The sequence below is a fragment of the Lagenorhynchus albirostris genome, chromosome 10, assembly GCF_949774975.1.
Source record: "Lagenorhynchus albirostris chromosome 10, mLagAlb1.1, whole genome shotgun sequence".
Taxonomy (NCBI): domain Eukaryota; kingdom Metazoa; phylum Chordata; class Mammalia; order Artiodactyla; family Delphinidae; genus Lagenorhynchus; species Lagenorhynchus albirostris.
Genome location: NC_083104.1, coordinates 38,080,206 through 38,105,710, shown reverse-complemented (window position 1 = coordinate 38,105,710; position 25,505 = coordinate 38,080,206). Strand labels below are relative to the sequence as shown.

Below are 25,505 nucleotides of genomic sequence, written 5' to 3'. Positions count from 1 at the left end.
CAAAGGCAGGAGGCTGGAGGTGGGAACCCCAACGCCAGGAGATGTGGAGACCAGGTGACGTTTCAAAGCTCTTGCAGCCCAGAGGATCCACCCTCCTTTGGGTGCACTAGGCTTGGTTGAGCTATAGGAGGGCCTGCCTGGATCTGGAGATTGTGGTCCCATTTCGAGTGGACCAGACACTGCAGGTCCCCGGGGGGGCTCATTTGCTGGCACATCCTCCCCAGTCCCCTCAGCCCCACGACAGGCAGCCTGGAGAGCCAGCCCGCTGAGCCTCCAGGGACGTGACAGCAGCCCAGGTCCCCGAGCCTGTGGAAAATCGAGTACACGTCCTTTATTTTCTCTCCTTCTTTTTCTTTAACTGCATTTTTCTTTCATTTTCAAGCAACGTGAGGGACCATGTTGTGCCCCTTGCAGGTGTACAGCGTTGTGATTTAGTCGTACATATGCATATGTCTCTGCTTTTTAGGATCCTTTTCCTATATAGGCTGTGACAAAGTGTTGAACAGAGTCCCCCTGTGTTGTAGAGTAGGTCCTTGTGGAGTATGTATTGTATTTGTTCATGTATACATGTTAATGCCAACCTCCTAATGTATCCCTCTCCCCCATCTTTCCCGTTTGCTAAGCATAAGTTTGTTTTCTAAGTCTCTGAGTCTGTCGCTGTTTTGTGAATCAGTTGATTTGTATCAGTTTTGAGATTCCATATGTAAGTCATATCCCATGATATTTATCGACGTCCATCTGATTTACTTCACGTAGAGCATCTCGAGGTCCTTCTGTGTTGCTGCATATGGCAGTATTTCCTTCTTTTTTAAGGCTGAGTAGTATTCCATCGTAGATATGTACCGTATCTTCTGTATCCAGTCATCTGTCGGTGGACATTTTGCTTGCTTTGGTGTCTGGGTTGTCGTATATAGTGCTGCCATGCACGTCGGGGTGCGGGTAGGTTTTCGAACTATGGTTTTCTCTGGGTGTTTGCCCAGAAGTGGGATTGGGGGATCAGATGGTAGCTCTATGTTTTGTTATTGAAGGAGCCTCCCAACTGTACTCCCCAGTGGCTGTACCAGTTGCATTCCCCCCAGCAGTGGAGGAGGGTTTGCTTTCTCCATGCCCTCTCCGGAATTTACTCTAGGAGACGTTTACCTGATGGCCATCCTGACTGGCGTCAGATGATACCTCGTTGCTGTTTTGATTTGCAGTTCTGAAGTAATTGGTGATCTTCAGCATCTTTTCATGTTTTTTTGGTTTTGTTTTCTCCTTGTTTTCCAATAGTGGGAGTGCAGTGTACCTCTTGAAATTGTCTTGTGACAAATCCGGCCTGTTTTGAATTCTTTTCAATTACCTATCCTAGGACATTTCTTGAGCGCAGGTGTTATGTTTTTAAAGCCCTGCAGCCCTTTGTGAATCCTAGTGCCCAGAAGCACCTGTTGCCAAGTTGTTGTTACAGGAATCATCCACAAGGCGGCGGGCTTCTTCGTGCCCATCTCCGGTCCCTGTGGCAACCAGAGCCTTAGCGAAAGAAAGTGGAGTTCCTGGGTTGTACCTTGGAGGGGCACGTGCCAGAACCAACACTCAAGGGCTTTTGTCTCCTTCCTTTCTGCCTGTTCCCCTCACCCCCCGACGCGTCGCAAGCCTTGTCAAAGTGCCACACTGAGGGACGGTGCTGAGGGTCCTCTAGTTGGTACAACACAAAGGCAGGAGGCTGGAGGTGGGAACCCCAACGCCAGGAGATGTGGAGACCAGGTGACGTTTCAAAGCTCTTGCAGCCCAGAGGATCCACCCTCCTTTGGGTGCACTAGGCTTGGTTGAGCTATAGGAGGGCCTGCCTGGATCTGGAGATTGTGGTCCCATTTCGAGTGGACCAGACACTGCAGGTCCCCGGGGGGGCTCATTTGCTGGCACATCCTCCCCAGTCCCCTCAGCCCCACGACAGGCAGCCTGGAGAGCCAGCCCGCTGAGCCTCCAGGGACGTGACAGCAGCCCAGGTCCCCGAGCCTGTGGAAAATCGAGTACACGTCCTTTATTTTCTCTCCTTCTTTTTCTTTAACTGCATTTTTCTTTCATTTTCAAGCAACGTGAGGGACCATGTTGTGCCCCTTGCAGGTGTACAGCGTTGTGATTTAGTCGTACATATGCATATGTCTCTGCTTTTTAGGATCCTTTTCCTATATAGGCTGTGACAAAGTGTTGAACAGAGTCCCCCTGTGTTGTAGAGTAGGTCCTTGTGGAGTATGTATTGTATTTGTTCATGTATACATGTTAATGCCAACCTCCTAATGTATCCCTCTCCCCCATCTTTCCCGTTTGCTAAGCATAAGTTTGTTTTCTAAGTCTCTGAGTCTGTCGCTGTTTTGTGAATCAGTTGATTTGTATCAGTTTTGAGATTCCATATGTAAGTCATATCCCATGATATTTATCGACGTCCATCTGATTTACTTCACGTAGAGCATCTCGAGGTCCTTCTGTGTTGCTGCATATGGCAGTATTTCCTTCTTTTTTAAGGCTGAGTAGTATTCCATCGTAGATATGTACCGTATCTTCTGTATCCAGTCATCTGTCGGTGGACATTTTGCTTGCTTTGGTGTCTGGGTTGTCGTATATAGTGCTGCCATGCACGTCGGGGTGCGGGTAGGTTTTCGAACTATGGTTTTCTCTGGGTGTTTGCCCAGAAGTGGGATTGGGGGATCAGATGGTAGCTCTATGTTTTGTTATTGAAGGAGCCTCCCAACTGTACTCCCCAGTGGCTGTACCAGTTGCATTCCCCCCAGCAGTGGAGGAGGGTTTGCTTTCTCCATGCCCTCTCCGGAATTTACTCTAGGAGACGTTTACCTGATGGCCATCCTGACTGGCGTCAGATGATACCTCGTTGCTGTTTTGATTTGCAGTTCTGAAGTAATTGGTGATCTTCAGCATCTTTTCATGTTTTTTTGGTTTTGTTTTCTCCTTGTTTTCCAACAGTGGGAGTGCAGTGTACCTCTTGAAATTGTCTTCTGACAAATCCGGCCTGTTTTGAATTCTTTTCAATTACCTATCCTAGGACATTTCTTGAGCGCAGGTGTTATGTTTTTAAAGCCCTGCAGCCCTTTGTGAATCCTAGTGCCCAGAAGCACCTGTTGCCAAGTTGTTGTTACAGGAATCATCCACAAGGCGGCGGGCTTCTTCGTGCCCATCTCCGGTCCCTGTGGCAACCAGAGCCTTAGCGAAAGAAAGTGGAGTTCCTGGGTTGTACCTTGGAGGGGCACGTGCCAGAACCAACACTCAAGGGCTTTTGTCTCCTTCCTTTCTGCCTGTTCCCCTCACCCCCCGACGCGTCGCAAGCCTTGTCAAAGTGCCACACTGAGGGACGGTGCTGAGGGTCCTCTAGTTGGTACAACACAAAGGCAGGAGGCTGGAGGTGGGAACCCCAACGCCAGGAGATGTGGAGACCAGGTGACGTTTCAAAGCTCTTGCAGCCCAGAGGATCCACCCTCCTTTGGGTGCACTAGGCTTGGTTGAGCTATAGGAGGGCCTGCCTGGATCTGGAGATTGTGGTCCCATTTCGAGTGGACCAGACACTGCAGGTCCCCGGGGGGGCTCATTTGCTGGCACATCCTCCCCAGTCCCCTCAGCCCCACGACAGGCAGCCTGGAGAGCCAGCCCGCTGAGCCTCCAGGGACGTGACAGCAGCCCAGGTCCCCGAGCCTGTGGAAAATCGAGTACACGTCCTTTATTTTCTCTCCTTCTTTTTCTTTAACTGCATTTTTCTTTCATTTTCAAGCAACGTGAGGGACCATGTTGTGCCCCTTGCAGGTGTACAGCGTTGTGATTTAGTCGTACATATGCATATGTCTCTGCTTTTTAGGATCCTTTTCCTATATAGGCTGTGACAAAGTGTTGAACAGAGTCCCCCTGTGTTGTAGAGTAGGTCCTTGTGGAGTATGTATTGTATTTGTTCATGTATACATGTTAATGCCAACCTCCTAATGTATCCCTCTCCCCCATCTTTCCCGTTTGCTAAGCATAAGTTTGTTTTCTAAGTCTCTGAGTCTGTCGCTGTTTTGTGAATCAGTTGATTTGTATCAGTTTTGAGATTCCATATGTAAGTCATATCCCATGATATTTATCGACGTCCATCTGATTTACTTCACGTAGAGCATCTCGAGGTCCTTCTGTGTTGCTGCATATGGCAGTATTTCCTTCTTTTTTAAGGCTGAGTAGTATTCCATCGTAGATATGTACCGTATCTTCTGTATCCAGTCATCTGTCGGTGGACATTTTGCTTGCTTTGGTGTCTGGGTTGTCGTATATAGTGCTGCCATGCACGTCGGGGTGCGGGTAGGTTTTCGAACTATGGTTTTCTCTGGGTGTTTGCCCAGAAGTGGGATTGGGGGATCAGATGGTAGCTCTATGTTTTGTTATTGAAGGAGCCTCCCAACTGTACTCCCCAGTGGCTGTACCAGTTGCATTCCCCCCAGCAGTGGAGGAGGGTTTGCTTTCTCCATGCCCTCTCCGGAATTTACTCTAGGAGACGTTTACCTGATGGCCATCCTGACTGGCGTCAGATGATACCTCGTTGCTGTTTTGATTTGCAGTTCTGAAGTAATTGGTGATCTTCAGCATCTTTTCATGTTTTTTTGGTTTTGTTTTCTCCTTGTTTTCCAACAGTGGGAGTGCAGTGTACCTCTTGAAATTGTCTTCTGACAAATCCGGCCTGTTTTGAATTCTTTTCAATTACCTATCCTAGGACATTTCTTGAGCGCAGGTGTTATGTTTTTAAAGCCCTGCAGCCCTTTGTGAATCCTAGTGCCCAGAAGCACCTGTTGCCAAGTTGTTGTTACAGGAATCATCCACAAGGCGGCGGGCTTCTTCGTGCCCATCTCCGGTCCCTGTGGCAACCAGAGCCTTAGCGAAAGAAAGTGGAGTTCCTGGGTTGTACCTTGGAGGGGCACGTGCCAGAACCAACACTCAAGGGCTTTTGTCTCCTTCCTTTCTGCCTGTTCCCCTCACCCCCCGACGCGTCGCAAGCCTTGTCAAAGTGCCACACTGAGGGACGGTGCTGAGGGTCCTCTAGTTGGTACAACACAAAGGCAGGAGGCTGGAGGTGGGAACCCCAACGCCAGGAGATGTGGAGACCAGGTGACGTTTCAAAGCTCTTGCAGCCCAGAGGATCCACCCTCCTTTGGGTGCACTAGGCTTGGTTGAGCTATAGGAGGGCCTGCCTGGATCTGGAGATTGTGGTCCCATTTCGAGTGGACCAGACACTGCAGGTCCCCGGGGGGGCTCATTTGCTGGCACATCCTCCCCAGTCCCCTCAGCCCCACGACAGGCAGCCTGGAGAGCCAGCCCGCTGAGCCTCCAGGGACGTGACAGCAGCCCAGGTCCCCGAGCCTGTGGAAAATCGAGTACACGTCCTTTATTTTCTCTCCTTCTTTTTCTTTAACTGCATTTTTCTTTCATTTTCAAGCAACGTGAGGGACCATGTTGTGCCCCTTGCAGGTGTACAGCGTTGTGATTTAGTCGTACATATGCATATGTCTCTGCTTTTTAGGATCCTTTTCCTATATAGGCTGTGACAAAGTGTTGAACAGAGTCCCCCTGTGTTGTAGAGTAGGTCCTTGTGGAGTATGTATTGTATTTGTTCATGTATACATGTTAATGCCAACCTCCTAATGTATCCCTCTCCCCCATCTTTCCCGTTTGCTAAGCATAAGTTTGTTTTCTAAGTCTCTGATTCTGTCGCTGTTTTGTGAATCAGTTGATTTGTATCAGTTTTGAGATTCCATATGTAAGTCATATCCCATGATATTTATCGACGTCCATCTGATTTACTTCACGTAGAGCATCTCGAGGTCCTTCTGTGTTGCTGCACATGGCAGTATTTCCTTCTTTTTTAAGGCTGAGTAGTATTCCATCGTAGATATGTACCGCATCTTCTGTATCCAGTCACCTGTTGGTGGACATTTTGCTTGCTTTGGTGTCTGGGTTGTCGTATATAGTGCTGCCATGCACGTTGGGGTGCGGGTAGGTTTTCGAACTATGGTTTTCTCTGGGTGTTTGCCCAGAAGTGGGATTGGGGGATCAGATGGTAGCTCTATGTTTTGTTATTGAAGGAGCCTCCCAACTGTACTCCCCAGTGGCTGTACCAGTTGCATTCCCCCCAGCAGTGGAGGAGGGTTTGCTTTCTCCATGCCCTCTCTGGAATTTACTGTAGGGAGACGTTTACCTGATGGCCATCCTGACTGGCGTCAGATGATACCTCGTTGCTGTTTTGATTTGCAGTTCTGAAGTAATTGGTGATCTTCAGCATCTTTTCATGTTTTCTTGGTTTTGTTTTCTCCTTGTTTTCCAACAGTGGGAGTGCAGTGTACCTCTTGAAATTGTCTTGTGACAAATCCGGCCTGTTTTGAATTCTTTTCAATTACCTATCCTAGGACATTTCTTGAGCGCAGGTGTTATGTTTTTAAAGCCCTGCAGCCCTTTGTGAATCCTAGTGCCCAGAAGCACCTGTTGCCAAGTTGTTGTTACAGGAATCATCCACAAGGCGGCGGGCTTCTTCGTGCCCATCTCCGGTCCCCGTGGCAACCAGAGCCTTAGCGAAAGAAAGTGGTGTTCCTGGGTTGTACCTTGGAGGGGCACGTGCCAGAACCAACACTCAAGGGCTTTTGTCTCCTTCCTTTCTGCCTGTTCCCCTCACCCCCCGACGCGTCGCAAGCCTTGTCAAAGTGCCACACTGAGGGACGGTGCTGAGGGTCCTCTAGTTGGTACAACACAAAGGCAGGAGGCTGGAGGTGGGAACCCCAACGCCAGGAGATGTGGAGACCAGGTGACGTTTCAAAGCTCTTGCAGCCCAGAGGATCCACCCTCCTTTGGGTGCACTAGGCTTGGTTGAGCTATAGGAGGGCCTGCCTGGATCTGGAGATTGTGGTCCCATTTCGAGTGGACCAGACACTGCAGGTCCCCGGGGGGCTCATTTGCTGGCACATCCTCCCCAGTCCCCTCAGCCCCCACGACAGGCAGCCTGGAGAGCCAGCCCGCTGAGCCTCCAGGGACGTGACAGCAGCCCAGGTCCCCGAGCCTGTGGAAAATCGAGTACACGTCCTTTATTTTCTCTCCTTCTTTTTCTTTAACTGCATTTTTCTTTCATTTTCAAGCAACGTGAGGGACCATGTTGTGCCCCTTGCAGGTGTACAGCGTTGTGATTTAGTCGTACATATGCATATGTCTCTGCTTTTTAGGATCCTTTTCCTATATAGGCTGTGACAAAGTGTTGAACAGAGTCCCCCTGTGTTGTAGAGTAGGTCCTTGTGGAGTATGTATTGTATTTGTTCATGTATACATGTTAATGCCAACCTCCTAATGTATCCCTCTCCCCCATCTTTCCCGTTTGCTAAGCATAAGTTTGTTTTCTAAGTCTCTGAGTCTGTCGCTGTTTTGTGAATCAGTTGATTTGTATCAGTTTTGAGATTCCATATGTAAGTCATATCCCATGATATTTATCGACGTCCATCTGATTTACTTCACGTAGAGCATCTCGAGGTCCTTCTGTGTTGCTGCACATGGCAGTATTTCCTTCTTTTTTAAGGCTGAGTAGTATTCCATCGTAGATATGTACCGCATCTTCTGTATCCAGTCATCTGTCGGTGGACATTTTGCTTGCTTTGGTGTCTGGGTTGTCGTATATAGTGCTGCCATGCACGTTGGGGTGCGGGTAGGTTTTCGAACTATGGTTTTCTCTGGGTGTTTGCCCAGAAGTGGGATTGGGGGATCAGATGGTAGCTCTATGTTTTGTTATTGAAGGAGCCTCCCAACTGTACTCCCCAGTGGCTGTACCAGTTGCATTCCCCCCAGCAGTGGAGGAGGGTTTGCTTTCTCCATGCCCTCTCCGGAATTTACTCTAGGAGACGTTTACCTGATGGCCATCCTGACTGGCGTCAGATGATACCTCGTTGCTGTTTTGATTTGCAGTTCTGAAGTAATTGGTGATCTTCAGCATCTTTTCATGTTTTTTTGGTTTTGTTTTCTCCTTGTTTTCCAACAGTGGGAGTGCAGTGTACCTCTTGAAATTGTCTTCTGACAAATCCGGCCTGTTTTGAATTCTTTTCAATTACCTATCCTAGGACATTTCTTGAGCGCAGGTGTTATGTTTTTAAAGCCCTGCAGCCCTTTGTGAATCCTAGTGCCCAGAAGCACCTGTTGCCAAGTTGTTGTTACAGGAATCATCCACAAGGCGGCGGGCTTCTTCGTGCCCATCTCCGGTCCCTGTGGCAACCAGAGCCTTAGCGAAAGAAAGTGGAGTTCCTGGGTTGTACCTTGGAGGGGCACGTGCCAGAACCAACACTCAAGGGCTTTTGTCTCCTTCCTTTCTGCCTGTTCCCCTCACCCCCCGACGCGTCGCAAGCCTTGTCAAAGTGCCACACTGAGGGACGGTGCTGAGGGTCCTCTAGTTGGTACAACACAAAGGCAGGAGGCTGGAGGTGGGAACCCCAACGCCAGGAGATGTGGAGACCAGGTGACGTTTCAAAGCTCTTGCAGCCCAGAGGATCCACCCTCCTTTGGGTGCACTAGGCTTGGTTGAGCTATAGGAGGGCCTGCCTGGATCTGGAGATTGTGGTCCCATTTCGAGTGGACCAGACACTGCAGGTCCCCGGGGGGCTCATTTGCTGGCACATCCTCCCCAGTCCCCTCAGCCCCACGACAGGCAGCCTGGAGAGCCAGCCCGCTGAGCCTCCAGGGACGTGACAGCAGCCCAGGTCCCCGAGCCTGTGGAAAATCGAGTACACGTCCTTTATTTTCTCTCCTTCTTTTTCTTTAACTGCATTTTTCTTACATTTTCAAGCAACGTGAGGGACCATGTTGTGCCCCTTGCAGGTGTACAGCGTTGTGATTTAGTCGTACATATGCATATGTCTCTGCTTTTTAGGATCCTTTTCCTATATAGGCTGTGACAAAGTGTTGAACAGAGTCCCCCTGTGTTGTAGAGTAGGTCCTTGTGGAGTATGTATTGTATTTGTTCATGTATACATGTTAATGCCAACCTCCTAATGTATCCCTCTCCCCCATCTTTCCCGTTTGCTAAGCATAAGTTTGTTTTCTAAGTCTCTGAGTCTGTCACTGTTTTGTGAATCAGTTGATTTGTATCAGTTTTGAGATTCCATATGTAAGTCATATCCCATGATATTTATCGACGTCCATCTGATTTACTTCACGTAGAGCATCTCGAGGTCCTTCTGTGTTGCTGCACATGGCAGTATTTCCTTCTTTTTTAAGGCTGAGTAGTATTCCATCGTAGATATGTACCGCATCTTCTGTATCCAGTCATCTGTCGGTGGACATTTTGCTTGCTTTGGTGTCTGGGTTGTCGTATATAGTGCTGCCATGCACGTTGGGGTGCGGGTAGGTTTTCGAACTATGGTTTTCTCTGGGTGTTTGCCCAGAAGTGGGATTGGGGGATCAGATGGTAGCTCTATGTTTTGTTATTGAAGGAGCCTCCCAACTGTACTCCCCAGTGGCTGTACCAGTTGCATTCCCCCCAGCAGTGGAGGAGGGTTTGCTTTCTCCATGCCCTCTCCGGAATTTACTCTAGGAGACGTTTACCTGATGGCCATCCTGACTGGCGTCAGATGATACCTCGTTGCTGTTTTGATTTGCAGTTCTGAAGTAATTGGTGATCTTCAGCATCTTTTCATGTTTTTTTGGTTTTGTTTTCTCCTTGTTTTCCAATAGTGGGAGTGCAGTGTACCTCTTGAAATTGTCTTCTGACAAATCCGGCCTGTTTTGAATTCTTTTCAATTACCTATCCTAGGACATTTCTTGAGCGCAGGTGTTATGTTTTTAAAGCCCTGCAGCCCTTTGTGAATCCTAGTGCCCAGAAGCACCTGTTGCCAAGTTGTTGTTACAGGAATCATCCACAAGGCGGCGGGCTTCTTCGTGCCCATCTCCGGTCCCTGTGGCAACCAGAGCCTTAGCGAAAGAAAGTGGTGTTCCTGGGTTGTACCTTGGAGGGGCACGTGCCAGAACCAACACTCAAGGGCTTTTGTCTCCTTCCTTTCTGCCTGTTCCCCTCACCCCCCGACGCGTCGCAAGCCTTGTCAAAGTGCCACACTGAGGGACGGTGCTGAGGGTCCTCTAGTTGGTACAACACAAAGGCAGGAGGCTGGAGGTGGGAACCCCAACGCCAGGAGATGTGGAGACCAGGTGACGTTTCAAAGCTCTTGCAGCCCAGAGGATCCACCCTCCTTTGGGTGCACTAGGCTTGGTTGAGCTATAGGAGGGCCTGCCTGGATCTGGAGATTGTGGTCCCATTTCGAGTGGACCAGACACTGCAGGTCCCCGGGGGGGCTCATTTGCTGGCACATCCTCCCCAGTCCCCTCAGCCCCACGACAGGCAGCCTGGAGAGCCAGCCCGCTGAGCCTCCAGGGACGTGACAGCAGCCCAGGTCCCCGAGCCTGTGGAAAATCGAGTACACGTCCTTTATTTTCTCTCCTTCTTTTTCTTTAACTGCATTTTTCTTTCATTTTCAAGCAACGTGAGGGACCATGTTGTGCCCCTTGCAGGTGTACAGCGTTGTGATTTAGTCGTACATATGCATATGTCTCTGCTTTTTAGGATCCTTTTCCTATATAGGCTGTGACAAAGTGTTGAACAGAGTCCCCCTGTGTTGTAGAGTAGGTCCTTGTGGAGTATGTATTGTATTTGTTCATGTATACATGTTAATGCCAACCTCCTAATGTATCCCTCTCCCCCATCTTTCCCGTTTGCTAAGCATAAGTTTGTTTTCTAAGTCTCTGAGTCTGTCGCTGTTTTGTGAATCAGTTGATTTGTATCAGTTTTGAGATTCCATATGTAAGTCATATCCCATGATATTTATCGACGTCCATCTGATTTACTTCACGTAGAGCATCTCGAGGTCCTTCTGTGTTGCTGCACATGGCAGTATTTCCTTCTTTTTTAAGGCTGAGTAGTATTCCATCGTAGATATGTACCGCATCTTCTGTATCCAGTCATCTGTCGGTGGACATTTTGCTTGCTTTGGTGTCTGGGTTGTCGTATATAGTGCTGCCATGCACGTTGGGGTGCGGGTAGGTTTTCGAACTATGGTTTTCTCTGGGTGTTTGCCCAGAAGTGGGATTGGGGGATCAGATGGTAGCTCTATGTTTTGTTATTGAAGGAGCCTCCCAACTGTACTCCCCAGTGGCTGTACCAGTTGCATTCCCCCCAGCAGTGGAGGAGGGTTTGCTTTCTCCATGCCCTCTCCGGAATTTACTGTAGGGAGACGTTTACCTGATGGCCATCCTGACTGGCGTCAGATGATACCTCGTTGCTGTTTTGATTTGCAGTTCTGAAGTAATTGGTGATCTTCAGCATCTTTTCATGTTTTCTTGGTTTTGTTTTCTCCTTGTTTTCCAACAGTGGGAGTGCAGTGTACCTCTTGAAATTGTCTTCTGACAAATCCGGCCTGTTTTGAATTCTTTTCAATTACCTATCCTAGGACATTTCTTGAGCGCAGGTGTTATGTTTTTAAAGCCCTGCAGCCCTTTGTGAATCCTAGTGCCCAGAAGCACCTGTTGCCAAGTTGTTGTTACAGGAATCATCCACAAGGCGGCGGGCTTCTTCGTGCCCATCTCCGGTCCCTGTGGCAACCAGAGCCTTAGCGAAAGAAAGTGGAGTTCCTGGGTTGTACCTTGGAGGGGCACGTGCCAGAACCAACACTCAAGGGCTTTTGTCTCCTTCCTTTCTGCCTGTTCCCCTCACCCCCCGACGCGTCGCAAGCCTTGTCAAAGTGCCACACTGAGGGACGGTGCTGAGGGCCCTCTAGTTGGTACAACACAAAGGCAGGAGGCTGGAGGTGGGAACCCCAACGCCAGGAGATGTGGAGACCAGGTGACGTTTCAAAGCTCTTGCAGCCCAGAGGATCCACCCTCCTTTGGGTGCACTAGGCTTGGTTGAGCTATAGGAGGGCCTGCCTGGATCTGGAGATTGTGGTCCCATTTCGAGTGGACCAGACACTGCAGGTCCCCGGGGGGGCTCATTTGCTGGCACATCCTCCCCAGTCCCCTCAGCCCCACGACAGGCAGCCTGGAGAGCCAGCCCGCTGAGCCTCCAGGGACGTGACAGCAGCCCAGGTCCCCGAGCCTGTGGAAAATCGAGTACACGTCCTTTATTTTCTCTCCTTCTTTTTCTTTAACTGCATTTTTCTTTCATTTTCAAGCAACGTGAGGGACCATGTTGTGCCCCTTGCAGGTGTACAGCGTTGTGATTTAGTCGTACATATGCATATGTCTCTGCTTTTTAGGATCCTTTTCCTATATAGGCTGTGACAAAGTGTTGAACAGAGTCCCCCTGTGTTGTAGAGTAGGTCCTTGTGGAGTATGTATTGTATTTGTTCATGTATACATGTTAATGCCAACCTCCTAATGTATCCCTCTCCCCCATCTTTCCCGTTTGCTAAGCATAAGTTTGTTTTCTAAGTCTCTGAGTCTGTCGCTGTTTTGTGAATCAGTTGATTTGTATCAGTTTTGAGATTCCATATGTAAGTCATATCCCATGATACTTATCGACTTCCTTTTGATTTACTTCACTTAGTTAGAGCATCTCGAGGTCCTTCTGTGTTGCTGCACATGGCAGTATTTCCTTCTTTCTTATGGCTGAGTAGTAGTCCATCGTAGATATGTACCGCATCTTCTGTATCCAGTCATCTGTCGGTGGACATTTTGCTTGCTTTGGTCTCGGTTGTCGTATATAGTGCTGTCATGCACGTTGGGGTGCGTGTAGGTTTTCCTACTATGGTTTTCTTGGGTGTTTGCTCAGAAGTGGAATTGGGGGATCAGATGGTAGCTTTCTTTTTCCTTCTTGCAGGAAACTCCAAACTGTTCTCCCCAGTTGTTGTACCAATTTATATTCCCTCCAGTAGTGAAGCAGGGTTGCGTTGTCTCCACGCCGTGTCCAGCATTTAGTGTTTTGAGACTTTTTGCTGATGGCCTTTCTTACTGGTTGAGGTCTTACCTCATAATTTTGATTTGTATTTCTCTAATAATATGTGATGTTGAGCATTTTTTCATGTGTTTTTTGCCATCTGTATATTTTCTTTGGAGAATTGTCTAGTTAATTCTTCAGCTCTTTTTTTGTTTTATTGTTTACATATAGAGCTTCCTGAGCTGTTTCTGTATTTTGGAGGTGAATCCCTTGTGGGTTGCTTCATTTGGACATGTTGATATTTTCCAGCATTTTGACGGTTTTGTTGTTTTGTTTATGGTTTCTTCTGTGCTGAACCGTTGAAGTTGAATTATGTCCCATTTTTGTTTGTTTTTACTTTCATTTCTGAAGACGTGGATCCAAAAACTATTTTTGCTTTTTATGTCTAACAGTTTTGTGCTTATATTTTCCTTTAAGTGTTTTAGAGTATTTGAACTTACACTTATCTTTAATTCATTTTGATTTCATTTTTATGTTTGGTGTTAGAGAATGTTGTAGTTGCATTCTTTTACGTGTAGCTTTCTACCACTGTCCTTGAAGAGACTGTCTTTTTCCATTTTGTATTCTAGCCTCCTTGTCGTAGTTTAAGTAACCGTATTTTGGTGGGTTTATTTCTAGGGTTTCTGTACTGTTTCATTGATCTATATTTTTGTTTTTGTGCCGTACCATCCTGTCTTGATTACTATATCTTTGTAGCATAATCTGAAGTTAGGAAGTCTGATTCCTCCAGCTCCCGTTTTTCCTTCTCAGGATTGCTTTGGCTATTTGATGTCTTTTGTTTTGGACCCTGCCTCAAGCCTTTGCAATTTTCTCCTGCTATCAGGAGCAGAGTGGGTGGTATAATGCATGGTAAATAATGATTTCCCTTCTGCAAACTCAGGGTCTACATTGGTTTACTTCCTGAAGGACTCTGTCTTCCAGCTGAGGAAGAGTGTTGGGTTTTCATCTTGTTTTTGTGTAACTTCTTGGACTTCATGATTTACAGGTTTCACCATATACCTTTTCATTCCTTCTGATACACAAGTAACATGTTTCATCATAGCCTGGCCTACATGATCCTCATAGTCCCAGTGTGGCTCATGATCTTGCATTGTGTTACCACTCACTTGATAAATTTGGTGGTGTGGATTGGTGGTCAGTAGGCCATGTGTGTGTTTTTTGTCCTTTTCAGTATACACTCCATGTCGTTCAGGGTACAGCAGTGGGCCAGAATAACTATGATATCCTACCAGGTCAGGGAGAGTGTTAATCCCAGCCTGATAAATTTGTCCCTAAGCTTTTCAGGATTCTCTGAGAACCTGCCAAATCGCTCCTTACAGATTTCTAGGTCCCGCAGTGAGAAGGGGACGTGCTGCACTTAGTAATTCTCCATTCTCATCAGTTTCTTCCCAGAGGTGGTAAAAGCCTGGTGGGGCAAAAGTGGGGGCTGCCTTTGAGCGCGATTGGAGCCCCACTGGGGAAAGCCCCGGGGCTCTGATTTTGTGGTTTCTGATTTGATGGGGTAAGGTGGGGGTGCGGGGCTGAAGACGGTGAAGGGGCAGAAACGGGAGATGGAAAAGGTGGCTCAGTGTACTGATGGCTAGTGGTGGTTGAAAGAGGGGTCTGGATCTAAACCTTCTTGGAGAGACACAGAAATAGAGGCTAAACACACACGACAGGAATCCCTCAGACCAGAGTCTTGACAGAGTTTTATAATGGCCTGTGCTTGTGGGACTTCCCCCATTTTGGGGCCTGTTTAAAGAACAGGTCCAGTTGTAAAATGGTGTAAAGTCAAGGGATTCATTCTGTGGCCACTTTGCCGGGTCACCCAAGGCACATTGGGGTCATTCTGTGTTGAAAGAGAAAACCAGCTTATTCTTTTCTAAACCGCCTCATTTAAATCGTACCCAGTTGTTAAGAATGCAACCCCGAGGATAGTCTTTTAGGATTCCCTGGGTGTTTTTCATGTTTACATATAAATTTGGGGCTAAAACTGGAGCTCCCAGGGGCCAGATGGAGCTGAGGCCTTGCGTAACCACCAAGGGGGGTCACAGAATTTCCTCCCCAGAGTTCGTGACACAAAGAAGGAGTCCCCAGGATGAAAGGAACAGGAGTGTAGGTGTAAGAATCAAGGGAGTGGTAAAGGGAGGAGGGATAGAAAAGACAGAGAGAGAGAGATTGCCGTTTCAACCTGTCCCCAGCAGGTGTCTATTTAGGCACCAGTCTGCGCACTTTCAGAAAGGGCCAGTGAAGGAGGGAGCACCCTGTCCACTGCCCACTGGGGTGATTAATCCTGGGAAACAACCATTTGTACGTCTCTGTGGGATTGTGATCCACAGGTGGGACTTCTATGCATGCGTACAATTTATACATCATACGTAGGACTCTAACCCTCAGGTAGGATTTGCACCCACAGGTTTTCATAGAAATCTGCCTTGGCCCTTTCCTGATGGGATTTCTCTTGGCGGCAGGAAAATAAAGGTGAGGATATTGTGATGATTGTACTTGCAAAAACTATAGGATATGAGGGTTGAACCTCTATCACTCTCAGAAATCTCCTGTCCGGGAGAGCCTGCTGGACCAAGACCTGCACTGCTTGAGGCGAGCCTCTCCCACCTCTGTTTGTCATCCATCAAGGTGAGTCGTTGTTGGCCAGAGGGAGCATGGTCTCACAAGCTGAGAGGAGTGGTGCTGTAGCTGCCCGATGTCCACTCTGTTGGAACAAGAGGACAGAGAAAGGGGAAGTAGAGAGCTATCAGGAGAGGGAAAGGGAAAACCATGAGGGAAAAAGGACAAAGGGGAGGGGAAAGCGTTGCCTGCATGATGGTACTGAGACTCTCAGGGGCCAGGAAGGCAGACTTACCAAACGTGGTTATGCTGAAACAAGAGGTTCAGGCGGCAGCTTGTCACCTACGGGGAAAGTGCGTTTGTTGGTTCCAGAGGTGCCTGGATTCTCTCCCAGGGAGGGGGCAAACGGCCTCATGGGTGTCCGGTGGAGTTGCCACCACGTACGTTACCGACCCAGATTCTTGGGACTCTTCAGTGAACAGAAATTGATGAGGCCAGACGAGAAATTCAGGCAAGGCTTTATTGGGACTCATGCCGCAGCACACGGGAGCAAAAAGAACAGGTTGCCTTGCTTGCTCCCTGAAGCGGGGCTGGGGGGTGAGTTGGTCCTTTAAATGGGGTGAGGGTAGGGTCAGATCCATGGTTCAGGCGGTAGGGGTGGCTTAGGTGGTCTGCCCACCCTCTTGGTGGTGTCGTGGGCAGGAATCGTGAGTAGAGCACTCCTTTTGCTCCCAGCAGTTCAGAAGTGGCAGTTGGGTTTTTGGTCTTTTTGTATATTGTTCATAATTTGCCCCATTTGCAGGTGCATAGTTATTTTTAGTCCCTTATGGTTTCTTTGTATTCTTTTGCTCAGGAGATGTTTGTCCAGGTGTAAGCACTGCACCAAAGGGTGCCAGGTCCCACCCTGTCTCACTAGTTCTTGCTGTATGGCCTTGGACACCTCCTGGAAGTCTCAAAACCTATTTATTTTAAGGATGCTGTGGTGAGGATTAAAGGTGGTTTCCATGTGACTGAGTGGATTCTGTAGGGCCTTTGGGGATACTGACATGCATAGTACACTTAACCCTTGAACAATACCAGCTTGAGCTGTACAGGATCCACTTACATGTGATTTTTTTTAATAAATAGTACTACTGGATCCCTGGTTTGTTGAATCTGCAGATACGGAACCATGGTTACAGAGGGTGGGTGAACTGTAAAGTTGTATGTGGATTTTCCATTGCACAGAGGGTTGGGATCCCTAACCCCTATAGTTATTCAAGGGTCAACTGTATATTCTGGATGATATAATTTCTGGGCTAAATGCTATGAAAAAAATAAAATTGGGTGATGTAGAAAAGAATGTGAGCAGAAGGCCTCACCGAGGGGGTGACATTTGAGCTAAATGAAAAGGAGTCAGCCATGGGAACATCTAGTGAAGAACATTCCAGGTGGGAACAGCCAGTGCAAAGGCCCTGAGGTGGGAACAAGCTTGAGTTTGAGGAATATCAAGAAGGATACAGCAGAGTGATGGATTTCAGATGTTTAAGTAGAGCCTAATGTCTTGCTTTGGCCCATTTGGGAAGGAGGGGCACAGGGGTTCAACAGCAGAGGGTGGGTCCTAAGCTGGACCACTCCCTCTCTAAGGGCAGGTGGTGCCATGCATCCTCACATGAACTTGTGTGACCTGTACTCCCTTATGGAGAGAGGAAGGAGGATCAAAACTTTGCATTGGCCTAAGTGCTTCAGACACGTGCTTATATTTTCATTCTCATGTGCACTGTGCCAGGTAGGAACCATTGTTATTCCTGCTTTACAGATGAGAAAACAGGTCTGAAAGGGAGCATTCCTTTACCCAAAGTTGTAAACTTAGTAACAGAAGTATCAACCTTCAACCTATGTTCCTTCAGGTACCAGCATGGGTACCTGCAGGTATTGGGGGTGTCTCTGTCCCCTTTGGGGACTCTCAGAGCCCTCAGGGCACTGGGCTCCAGTTGTCCATCACTCCTAATTCGTGATGCCAGCAGATCAGTGGTGGGTGCTTGTCCCACATTTGCTAGATGAACCCGCTGTGGGTAGGAGTCTTCAGGGGGTGGAGGGGTGGAGATGCACAGGGCTCCCTTGCATGGGCTTGCCATGTGGGACATCACTGGAGGTGAGCCTGAGGAGGCTTGTCTGGATGAAGACACCAAGGCCCTGCAAACATGAGTAGCAGGGTTCCCAGGGTACCGCACTACTGGAGGTGTGCTGTTGCCTGGGCTCCATCACCAGGTAGATCGTCTAGGCTGGTCCATGTGGGTCACTCTGCTCCTTCCCATGGCTGGGAGGTGCCCCCTCTAAATATAGCCCAGTGTGCTGAGCTCACGCCTATTTTCAGCCCAGGTTGGGAGGCAGCCAGGCCTTCCCCAGGCTCTCAGAGGAGCCACTGCTGCGTCTATCTGGTCCTGGTACTAGGCACTCTCATCGACCCCCTGCCTGCCCAACACCCACCATGCCGGAGGAGGCCCAAGAAGGTAGGAAATGACTGTGAGGGAGGGTAAGGCCCCAATGCTGTGACCCTGTGGACCATGGAGAAACCTGGCCCCTTTCTTACTGACCTCACTTGAGTAGTCATCAGTCACCGTGTCCTAGGTCAAGTAAAAGTACTGGCCCCCTATGTGTGAAGGAAGGGCCTACCATGCCCCGAATGCCTCCTCACCTCATACCTGTACCCCCTGCTAAGGACACCAGGGAGGGGTTAGGGGCAGGGGAGGGTCAACTACAGGCTGTGCCCAAGTGGGTATGGGCTGGGCAGGCTGGCCAGTTAAGCTCTTCCTTCAGGGAGGGCACTGGGACTGGGGGCAGGCAGTGGTTTTGCAAAGCATTTGGGCACATGACCCAGGGACTGGGATTGGATAGGTTTCTTGCCTCCATTGTGGGCCTGTGTGGCCCCAACTGGCTAAAGGTTGGGGTCTCTTGGCCTGGCCGGACTGACTTCTAGTTAAAGACTTTGGTGGCCACTTTCCTAATTGACTCACAGCATGCAAGATGTATGGAGGCTCAGAGGCGCCAGAGCAGGGACCTGGTAAGCTTTAGGTACAGTGCTGGCCAGGATGCAGGACCAGCTGCACCAAGGCTCCAGCTTGGCCCAACTGGTCAACTCCCCCCATCACATTTTTGACATTTTATACTGAATGGGAGGGGCCTGGCCCTGGGTGTGGGAGTGTTTGCTTCCTTTTGAGGGCTTTTTTTTTTGAATATTTATTTATTTATTTTTGGCTGCGTTGGCTCTTCGTTGCTGTGCGTGGGCTTTCTCTAGTTGCGGCGAGTGGGGGCTACTCTTCGTTGCGGAGCACGGGCTTCTCATTGCGGTGGCTTCTCTTGTTGCGGAGCACGGGCTGTAAGCGCCCGGGCTTCAGTAGTTGTGGCTCACAGGCTTTAGAGCGCAGGCTCAGTAGTTGTGGCGCATGGGCTTAGCTGCTCCGCGGCATGTGGGATCTTCCCGGACTAGGGCTTGAACTCGTGTCCCCTGCATTGGCAAGCGGATTCTTAACCACTAAGCCACCAGGGAAGTCCCTTTTTGAGGTTTTAAGGATGGCACTTACTATGTGTTCTTCCTGGAACAGAAAGAACTCAAGATCAATTTAAAAGTGGGGAAAAACACAGCCAAGTGCAGAGAATTTAATGCGAACCCCAATCCACCACCACCCAGACATAACGACAGACAGCACTGGTTTTTGTTTTACACATTTTTGAGCATGTCAAAGGTCAGTTTCAAGCAAATCATGAAGGTTAAGGTACTATTCTGAAAGTGTTAGACCCAGAGAGCCCAATCACCCTTGAGTCTACCAGGAGGTATCCCGCCAATGCCCCTGAATTTGTTATCTAGCTTCCAGCTAGGCATCTGGAGATCTTAAGGGGCCAAGATTTTTTTTTTTTTTAATTTGGCTGCATCGGGTCTTAGTTGCGGCATGCGGGATATAGTTCCCTGACCAGGGATCGAACCCGGGCCCCCTGCATTGGAAGTGCAGAGTCTTAGCCACTGGACCACCAGGGAAGTCCCAAAGGGGCCAAGATTTTAAGGGCAGGGGTGGAAAGCACCACCAGAAGAAAATATAATTTTTAGAAATCACAAAATAAATACTTCACTGGGTCCAAAAATAAGTAATTAAAATCACAAGAATGGTACACAGCCCCAGTGACTAAATGGGCAGAGGCTGTGAACTAGGAAGCCACACAGATATTGGTGAGGCTCCCCAAGCAAAGACCCCCAACAAAATTGGTCAAGAAAGGCCTTTTCTCATCTCCCAACTTAGCAAGTATATATGTGCACACTTATGTACATAAATTTTTTTCTATGGAGATGCCTGTTGGTGGCGATATTGTACTCTTTTGGAGGCTGTGGACAACTACTCCAGAGGACAATGTGATGATAAGTTAAAAGAAAAAGTCCCTGCTGTTTGACCCAGTAATTCTGCTTCTGGGAATCCATCCTTAATAACTATTGGGAAATTGGGGGAAAGCCTTTATACTCCATGACGCGTGTCCTTTTCCAGGGGTTATTAATTTAGGAAGGGGATTGGAAACAACCTAAATGCCCAGGCAGCCTCGAAGAGATACCTGAGGGGAGACCTCAAAGGCAAGTGGAACAGTTTGCTAACAAAGACGGGTCTCCGCTCATGATGTTGAGTGAGAACAGCAGGGTTCACAGCAGAATCACACTTAGTATGTAAAAGGAGGCAGAGCTGAGGCCAGGAGCAAAAGGCAAAAAGCTGGCTAGAATAGGGCTGCTTCTGCTGGGGACCGGGAGAAGGCCCCAGGCACAGGGTCTGCAGGGAAAACTGATAGCAGAAGCAGGAATGAACTTCATGGGCTGTGGGTCGAGTTCTCCAAGACTGATAAATTCTCTAGAAACGAGCAAGCAGAGAGGAATGCCTGAAAGTCCCTGAGGTACTTGGAAGGAAACAAATGTAAGTCAAGCAGCACCTTCTGCTACTGTGGGTGAAACAGGTGTACGCAGTTTTCACATTGTCTTGCTTCCAAATCACGGGTCACTCCTGAGTTGGTTTTAGGGGATCAGGAGCCAAATGCCCCTGCTACCTCTTCTGAGCCCCTGCTGCTGCTCGACGCCATCTAGAAGGGAGGGCATGACCTGCTGGCTGAATCAGCCCCACGCTGCCCCTGCAGACACCGTGGCACCGACAAGGAGCAGGGCACCACTGGCTCCTAATCATGTGCAGGAGGTTCGCCTACACCGGGTGGAGTCCATCAGCGATCTACACAGTGGAGGTGAAAGGGTGCAGGGGGGTGGGGCCCATGGACTGGGAGAAGGGAGGAAAGCAGGCGCACCTGCCGCCCTCCTGATCCCCCGTTTGCCCTGCAGGTTCACTGTGGCCCTACCTGGCCGAGGAGGCGCAGCCATGGGATGAGCTGCTGGGCATCCTGCGTCCACCGATGTGTACCCAGACCGGCTGCAGCCCCGTGCACAGCCGCGGCAGCTTCCTGCTGCTGCTTGCACTGCTCGTGCTCACCTGCCTGGCGTTGGCTGTCCTGGCCGTCTACCTGAGTGGTGAGGAGGGCGCAGGAAGCCAGTGGAATGGAGAGACCGAGGCAGTGAAGGGCTGGGAGGGTCGGGTGTTGTGGGGTTGCATGTGGTCTGATAATCCCCCCGTCTTAGTGCTGCAGAGCGAATCCCTACGTGTTCTGGCACACACACTGCAAACGCAGGAGGAAATGCTGCTCAAACTCCGGCTCGCCAGCCTCAGCCAGCTGCGGAGGCTCAACTCGAGTGAGGCCCGAGCACCCAGTTGAGATGCCACTTGGACCTGGGGCCTGGGGGTATGTGCAGGGGGGAATAAAGTGGCCGCTGGTAGCTTTCCCCTCTCCCACTACTGCTCCACACTACTTCCTTAGTGAGGTTTTCGTATAAGAGCCTGATCTGACCCCGCAGCTGTCTGCCTTTCTTGCCTTCTCAAGCTAGGCCTAGCCAAGCCTTCTGGTGCCAGAGCCCCACTTGGTGTGGCCCAAGGTCAGAGGAAGCGACACCAGCCTCCTGGCTCCTCTTGGGGCCTGTCAGCACCCTCTGGTGTCCTCCAGATAGCAGGTTCAGGAGTCTAAAAATAGCTGCCTACCCTGGTCACCCAAACTCTGCTGGGCCTCCCAGTGGGGGTCCAGCCTCTGCTCTCGAAAGACAGGCTGGGCTCTGAGTAGGGGGAGGAGGGCCCCTGGGGAGAGATTATTTTGGAGAGCAAAGGTGAGATGGAGATAGGGAGGCCCAGCTGGGCCCAAGCCTGGGTTGGTGGATAGGGAGGGCAGGCAGAAACACCCAGAAGCCAGGGCCACAGAAGACTGCACATTGTTTAATTATCTCTAAAATCTTTAAAACTCAGCATATAAATCCACTCCAGGTAGCCTCACCACCCCACGTTGTAGTGGCAGTTGTCCAGATACTATCACCTCCCCCCCGAAAGTGGGTCATCCCAGGGGAGCAAGGCCCGAGAAAGGGACAGCCCTCTTCTGCCTGCCCCACAGCCCTGAGACAGGGCAGGAAGTGGCCACAGGGCCGGCACAGGGGCAAAGCGTGAAGGTCCCAAGTGGCCTGGCCACCAGCCACCCACCCCCATGTCTGTTTTTGGTTTTGTCATTAAAAAAATAAAGCGACAATGCCTGGCAGGGACCAGGTGTTGCACTGTCTTCTGTTAAAAATACAGGCAAGGATGTGGACAGTCTCCTCTTCGGCTGGTCCTGCCTCACAGGATGTCTGCCCGCTTGTCCCGCACGCGGCTGCGCGCCTTGGTCCTGGCTTTGAAGGCAGCAGCGTTGTACAGGTGCTGGGGTGGGACAAAGAATGAGGGTCTAGTGAGCTGGGAGGAGGCAGCCCAGGGCTTCTCCTCCAGCCCCTGCAGAGCTCCAGGCCACAGGAATGGAGAGAAGACAAAGGGGCAAACCTTCTCAAAACGTGAGATTTTGCAGGCCTTCAGGGCAGTGGCATCCAGCACCAGCACAGGGCCCAGACCAAAGATGTCACGGAGTAGCTCGTTGTTCTGGGGGCAAAGAAGGCAGTGAGCTCAGGCCAGTCTGAAACAGCCAAGCGGGGTACCCCTTCCCCGTCCGCTTCCCCACCTGGAGGTGGTGGTGCATGCCGGAACCCAGAGCGTCCTTGAAGGCAGCATAGACCCGGCGCCGAGCCCAGCTGTCCACATAGAGCACCTCGAGCCCGAAGCGGACTGTCTCCTCCTCACACTCGCCGCCCTGCAGGGTAGAGGGGCTGTGACTGGGCTTGGCGGCTATGCCTAGGGGTGCACCCTCACTAGGACGCATCCCTTCTCACACGTACCTCAACAGAGTGCAGCACGGCCCGGAAGGTAGAGCGTTGGCGCCGGCGGTCAGCCTTGGCCCGATACTTGTTGCTGTCAGTGGCCAGAGTGCGCAGCGCGCTGCAGAGGGCCTCCATGTCCTTGTAAACAAAGTCCTCCTGCAGTGGGAGGACGTAGGAGCAGAAGCCTGAGCTCTGTTGGCTTTTAACGCAGTGGGGTCACCCAAACCCTTCCTTTCACCAAGAAAGTCATTTTCTTCTCTGCCTGACCCTCTCCTGCATCCCTTCTTGGCCCCTGCCTGCACTGGACACCTCCGCTAAGGGGCCCCATCAGAGCACCTGGCCTCTGTGTTGGGGCTACTTCCCCTCCATAATGACCTAAGGCTACCTTGTTTTCTGTGGCATCCCCTGCACCCAGCCTGATACGGGCAGGTGGTATCAGCAGGCACCCTCCCCTGCGCCCCCCCACCCCCCGCCATCTCTCACACCTCAAGGTCCCGGGTGAGCTCAAAGAGCAATGCGATGGTCTCGCCGGCAGCCATCCGCAGGTTCACACTTTCACTGGACAAGAGCTGGGGCAGCCGGGGCAGCTGCCTGGGGAAGGGGCAGGCTGAGCCATGTGTGTGGGCTGGGGGCCTTTCACCCTTCCCCTCCCACTCCCAGTGGGCAGTCACCCCTACCTGTCCAGGATGCGGCTGATATGGGCGCTGGGGCAGATGGTGAGTAGCAAGGCCCAGGCCTGCAGAGCAGCACAGAGCAAGCCCTGAAGGCTGACAGGGACCACTGGGGCTGTGGAGCCACCCACACCACAGGACCGGCTGAAAATGCCTTCCAAGCAGGTGAGGCAGGAGACCAGGTCCTAGGGGCACAAGGAGGCAGGGGAGTGGCTCAGGGGCAGAGCTAGGGCCTATGTGCTCTACTGCCTGTGCCTGAAGGCCACTTACCTGTACATCGGTGGCAGCCACGTAGCAGCCCAGGCCAAGAGCAGAAGCGCACTGCTGGGAGGAGGGCAAAGCCAGGCCGTGGTCAGAGGGTGAGCCTGGGTTCCCAGCCACGGGGCTCACCCTTGGAGCAGGGGAGCCTAGAGGCAGGTGGAACCCTTGTCTCTGCTTAGGGATTAGGTGAAGGAAGGGTGTCACAGGGCAAGGAACACTCACGTGGAGCCGGGCAGCAGGGCTAGCTGTGCTGTCACTGAGCACAGAGACCAGCAGGGGCTGCAGGCTGTGGAATAACTCCTCACCCTTGGGTCCAGGACCCAGCTGAATGCACAGCAGGCCTAGCACAGCAGCGGCAAGGGCCTGTTCCTCGCCCTTCCCTGCAGGGATGCCTTCCAGTCAGTCAATGCAGCAAGGGCCAGTACCCAGCCAGTTCAGGCCCCCCAGGTGCGCCCCCAGGCCCAACCTTTCTTGAGGCACTTTTCCAAGGCATCAGCCAGTGTGAGGCGGCGCTCCAGCCAGAAGTCGGGGAGTAGGTGCGCTGCTAGGGCCAGACGCAGGCTCTCAAGAGCACCCTGCCGGGTCTTGGCACTGGGGGAGGAAGAAAGGGGTTTTGTGGGCCAATCCTACCTGGGTCACATTTGGCATGGGCTAAGCAGGGACACAGGGGAAGGGATTGGTTGGAAATCAGGGGTACCTCTTGTCTGTGAGGCAGTCCACATATTCCTTCAACTTCTCCTCAAGGTCTTCCTGCTGACCCTGCTCATCCACGGCATCCCCCCCTGCAAGGCCAGCTCGTCATCCCCGCTTCTTGCCCTAGCCCACGGAGCCCCACTGAGTCCCTGCCATATTCCCACCCACTCTCACCAAAGCTTTCCTCTGCTGCGGTGCTAAGAAGGCTGGGACATTCACTGGTGGTGCTGCGGGCCTCACTGGCTGCCTCATCCTCACTGGAACCTGAGTCAGCTTGGGTACTGCTCCGGGCACCTGGGGAGGGTGGAATGGGGCACATGGTCTGCCTTCATTGATGAGCGACGGCTGGGGTTACCTCACCCGGCCTCATGACCCCACAAGACAGAATGCTGCCCTTTCTCAAGGCTGGAGTGGGAGGCACAGAGGCTGGTGCCGGGGACTCTGAACCAGGAAGCAAGAGAAAGGGAAAGAAGTCTATCTGCTGGGGAGAGTCACATGCCAGGCCCAACCTAGGATATCCTGGCAGGCTTGGTGAGCAGATCCTCCCTGAGACTAGAGCTTGCTTTAAGAAGGAGACTTAGAGGTGGGCAGAGGTGGAAGGGGCTGCACAGGCCCTAGGCCTCTGGCTCAGCCTGCAGTGGGGCATATCCAGGCGCTCCTGGGGGAGCTCAACCACCAGCCCAGATTACTCCCCAAAATGGCCAGGGCAAGGGTCAGGGAAGTCTGACAGAACCGGGGTTCAAATCCCAGCTCTACATCTTAACAGGGGTGTAACCAGGTCAGGTGCCTACTCTTCAAAGCCTCAGTTTCTCCGTTGCAAAAGAGATGAGAAGCACCTCTTCTGGGCAAGGTTAAGTGAAGACAATGACTAGACAAGTGACTAGTTACACTCTTCCGTGGGCCAACAAGCTCATCAGGTCACCCATCAGCACTGGGGGCAGAGGCCCAGCTCCTAGTGGATGTAGGTGAGTGCACCAGGCCTCAAGCATACTGTCTCCTGAGCCCCACTTGGTCCACTCCAGGCCTTCAGCCCTGGGTGGATGGACACACAGGCTCCTCCTGACCCTGGGAAGTGCAGAAAGCTGAGTGGCCCCTGACTTCATGAGCC

The 25,505-nt window shown here is 50.9% G+C and overlaps 2 protein-coding genes and 1 non-coding gene across 11 annotated transcripts in view; 1 reads left to right on the top strand and 2 right to left on the bottom strand.

Annotated features, from left to right (window-relative positions):
* Positions 1 to 15,997: 15,997 nt before the first annotated feature.
* IFRD2 (interferon related developmental regulator 2) overlaps positions 15,998 to 25,505 on the bottom strand; it is a 39,930-nt gene continuing 30,422 nt past the window's right edge. The window contains exons 2-13 of one of the 6 annotated variants that reach the window (XM_060161782.1): positions 24,572 to 24,691; positions 24,402 to 24,486; positions 24,171 to 24,295; positions 23,714 to 24,084; positions 23,450 to 23,628; positions 23,258 to 23,363; positions 22,791 to 22,928; positions 22,577 to 22,705; positions 22,402 to 22,497; positions 20,855 to 22,284; positions 20,441 to 20,730; positions 15,998 to 19,071 (exon numbers count right to left, since the gene is read on the bottom strand). In XM_060161782.1, the coding sequence (XP_060017765.1) occupies positions 22,204 to 22,284; positions 22,402 to 22,497; positions 22,577 to 22,705; positions 22,791 to 22,928; positions 23,258 to 23,363; positions 23,450 to 23,628; positions 23,714 to 24,084; positions 24,171 to 24,295; positions 24,402 to 24,486; positions 24,572 to 24,691 (1,430 nt within the window). In that variant the 3' untranslated portion in view covers positions 15,998 to 19,071; positions 20,441 to 20,730; positions 20,855 to 22,203. Of the gene's footprint in view, positions 22,285 to 22,401; positions 22,498 to 22,576; positions 22,706 to 22,790; positions 22,929 to 23,257; positions 23,364 to 23,449; positions 23,629 to 23,713; positions 24,085 to 24,170; positions 24,296 to 24,401; positions 24,487 to 24,571; positions 24,692 to 25,505 lie in introns of all 6 variants that reach the window. The other 5 variants (XM_060161784.1, XM_060161781.1, XM_060161785.1 and 2 more) reach the window with 5 other exon arrangements.
* Positions 17,858 to 22,163, top strand: LSMEM2 (leucine rich single-pass membrane protein 2). 4 transcript variants are annotated; one of them, XM_060161789.1, is made up of 5 exons: positions 17,908 to 17,988; positions 18,495 to 18,539; positions 20,642 to 20,743; positions 20,838 to 21,023; positions 21,132 to 22,163. In XM_060161789.1, the coding sequence occupies exons 1-5, from the start codon at positions 17,967 to 17,969 to the stop codon at positions 21,263 to 21,265; spliced, it is 489 nt and encodes a 162-aa protein (XP_060017772.1). In that variant the 5' UTR covers positions 17,908 to 17,966; the 3' UTR covers positions 21,266 to 22,163. The 4 variants fall into 4 exon arrangements, with proteins under 4 accessions (XP_060017773.1, XP_060017772.1, XP_060017770.1 ...); XM_060161790.1 differs by lacking the exon at positions 18,495 to 18,539 and having other exon boundaries at positions 17,858 to 17,988; XM_060161787.1 differs by lacking the exon at positions 17,908 to 17,988 and having other exon boundaries at positions 17,996 to 18,539; positions 20,527 to 20,743.
* Positions 19,439 to 19,511, bottom strand: TRNAG-UCC (transfer RNA glycine (anticodon UCC)). Its single transcript has one exon. It is a non-coding gene; the product is annotated as a tRNA-Gly (tRNA).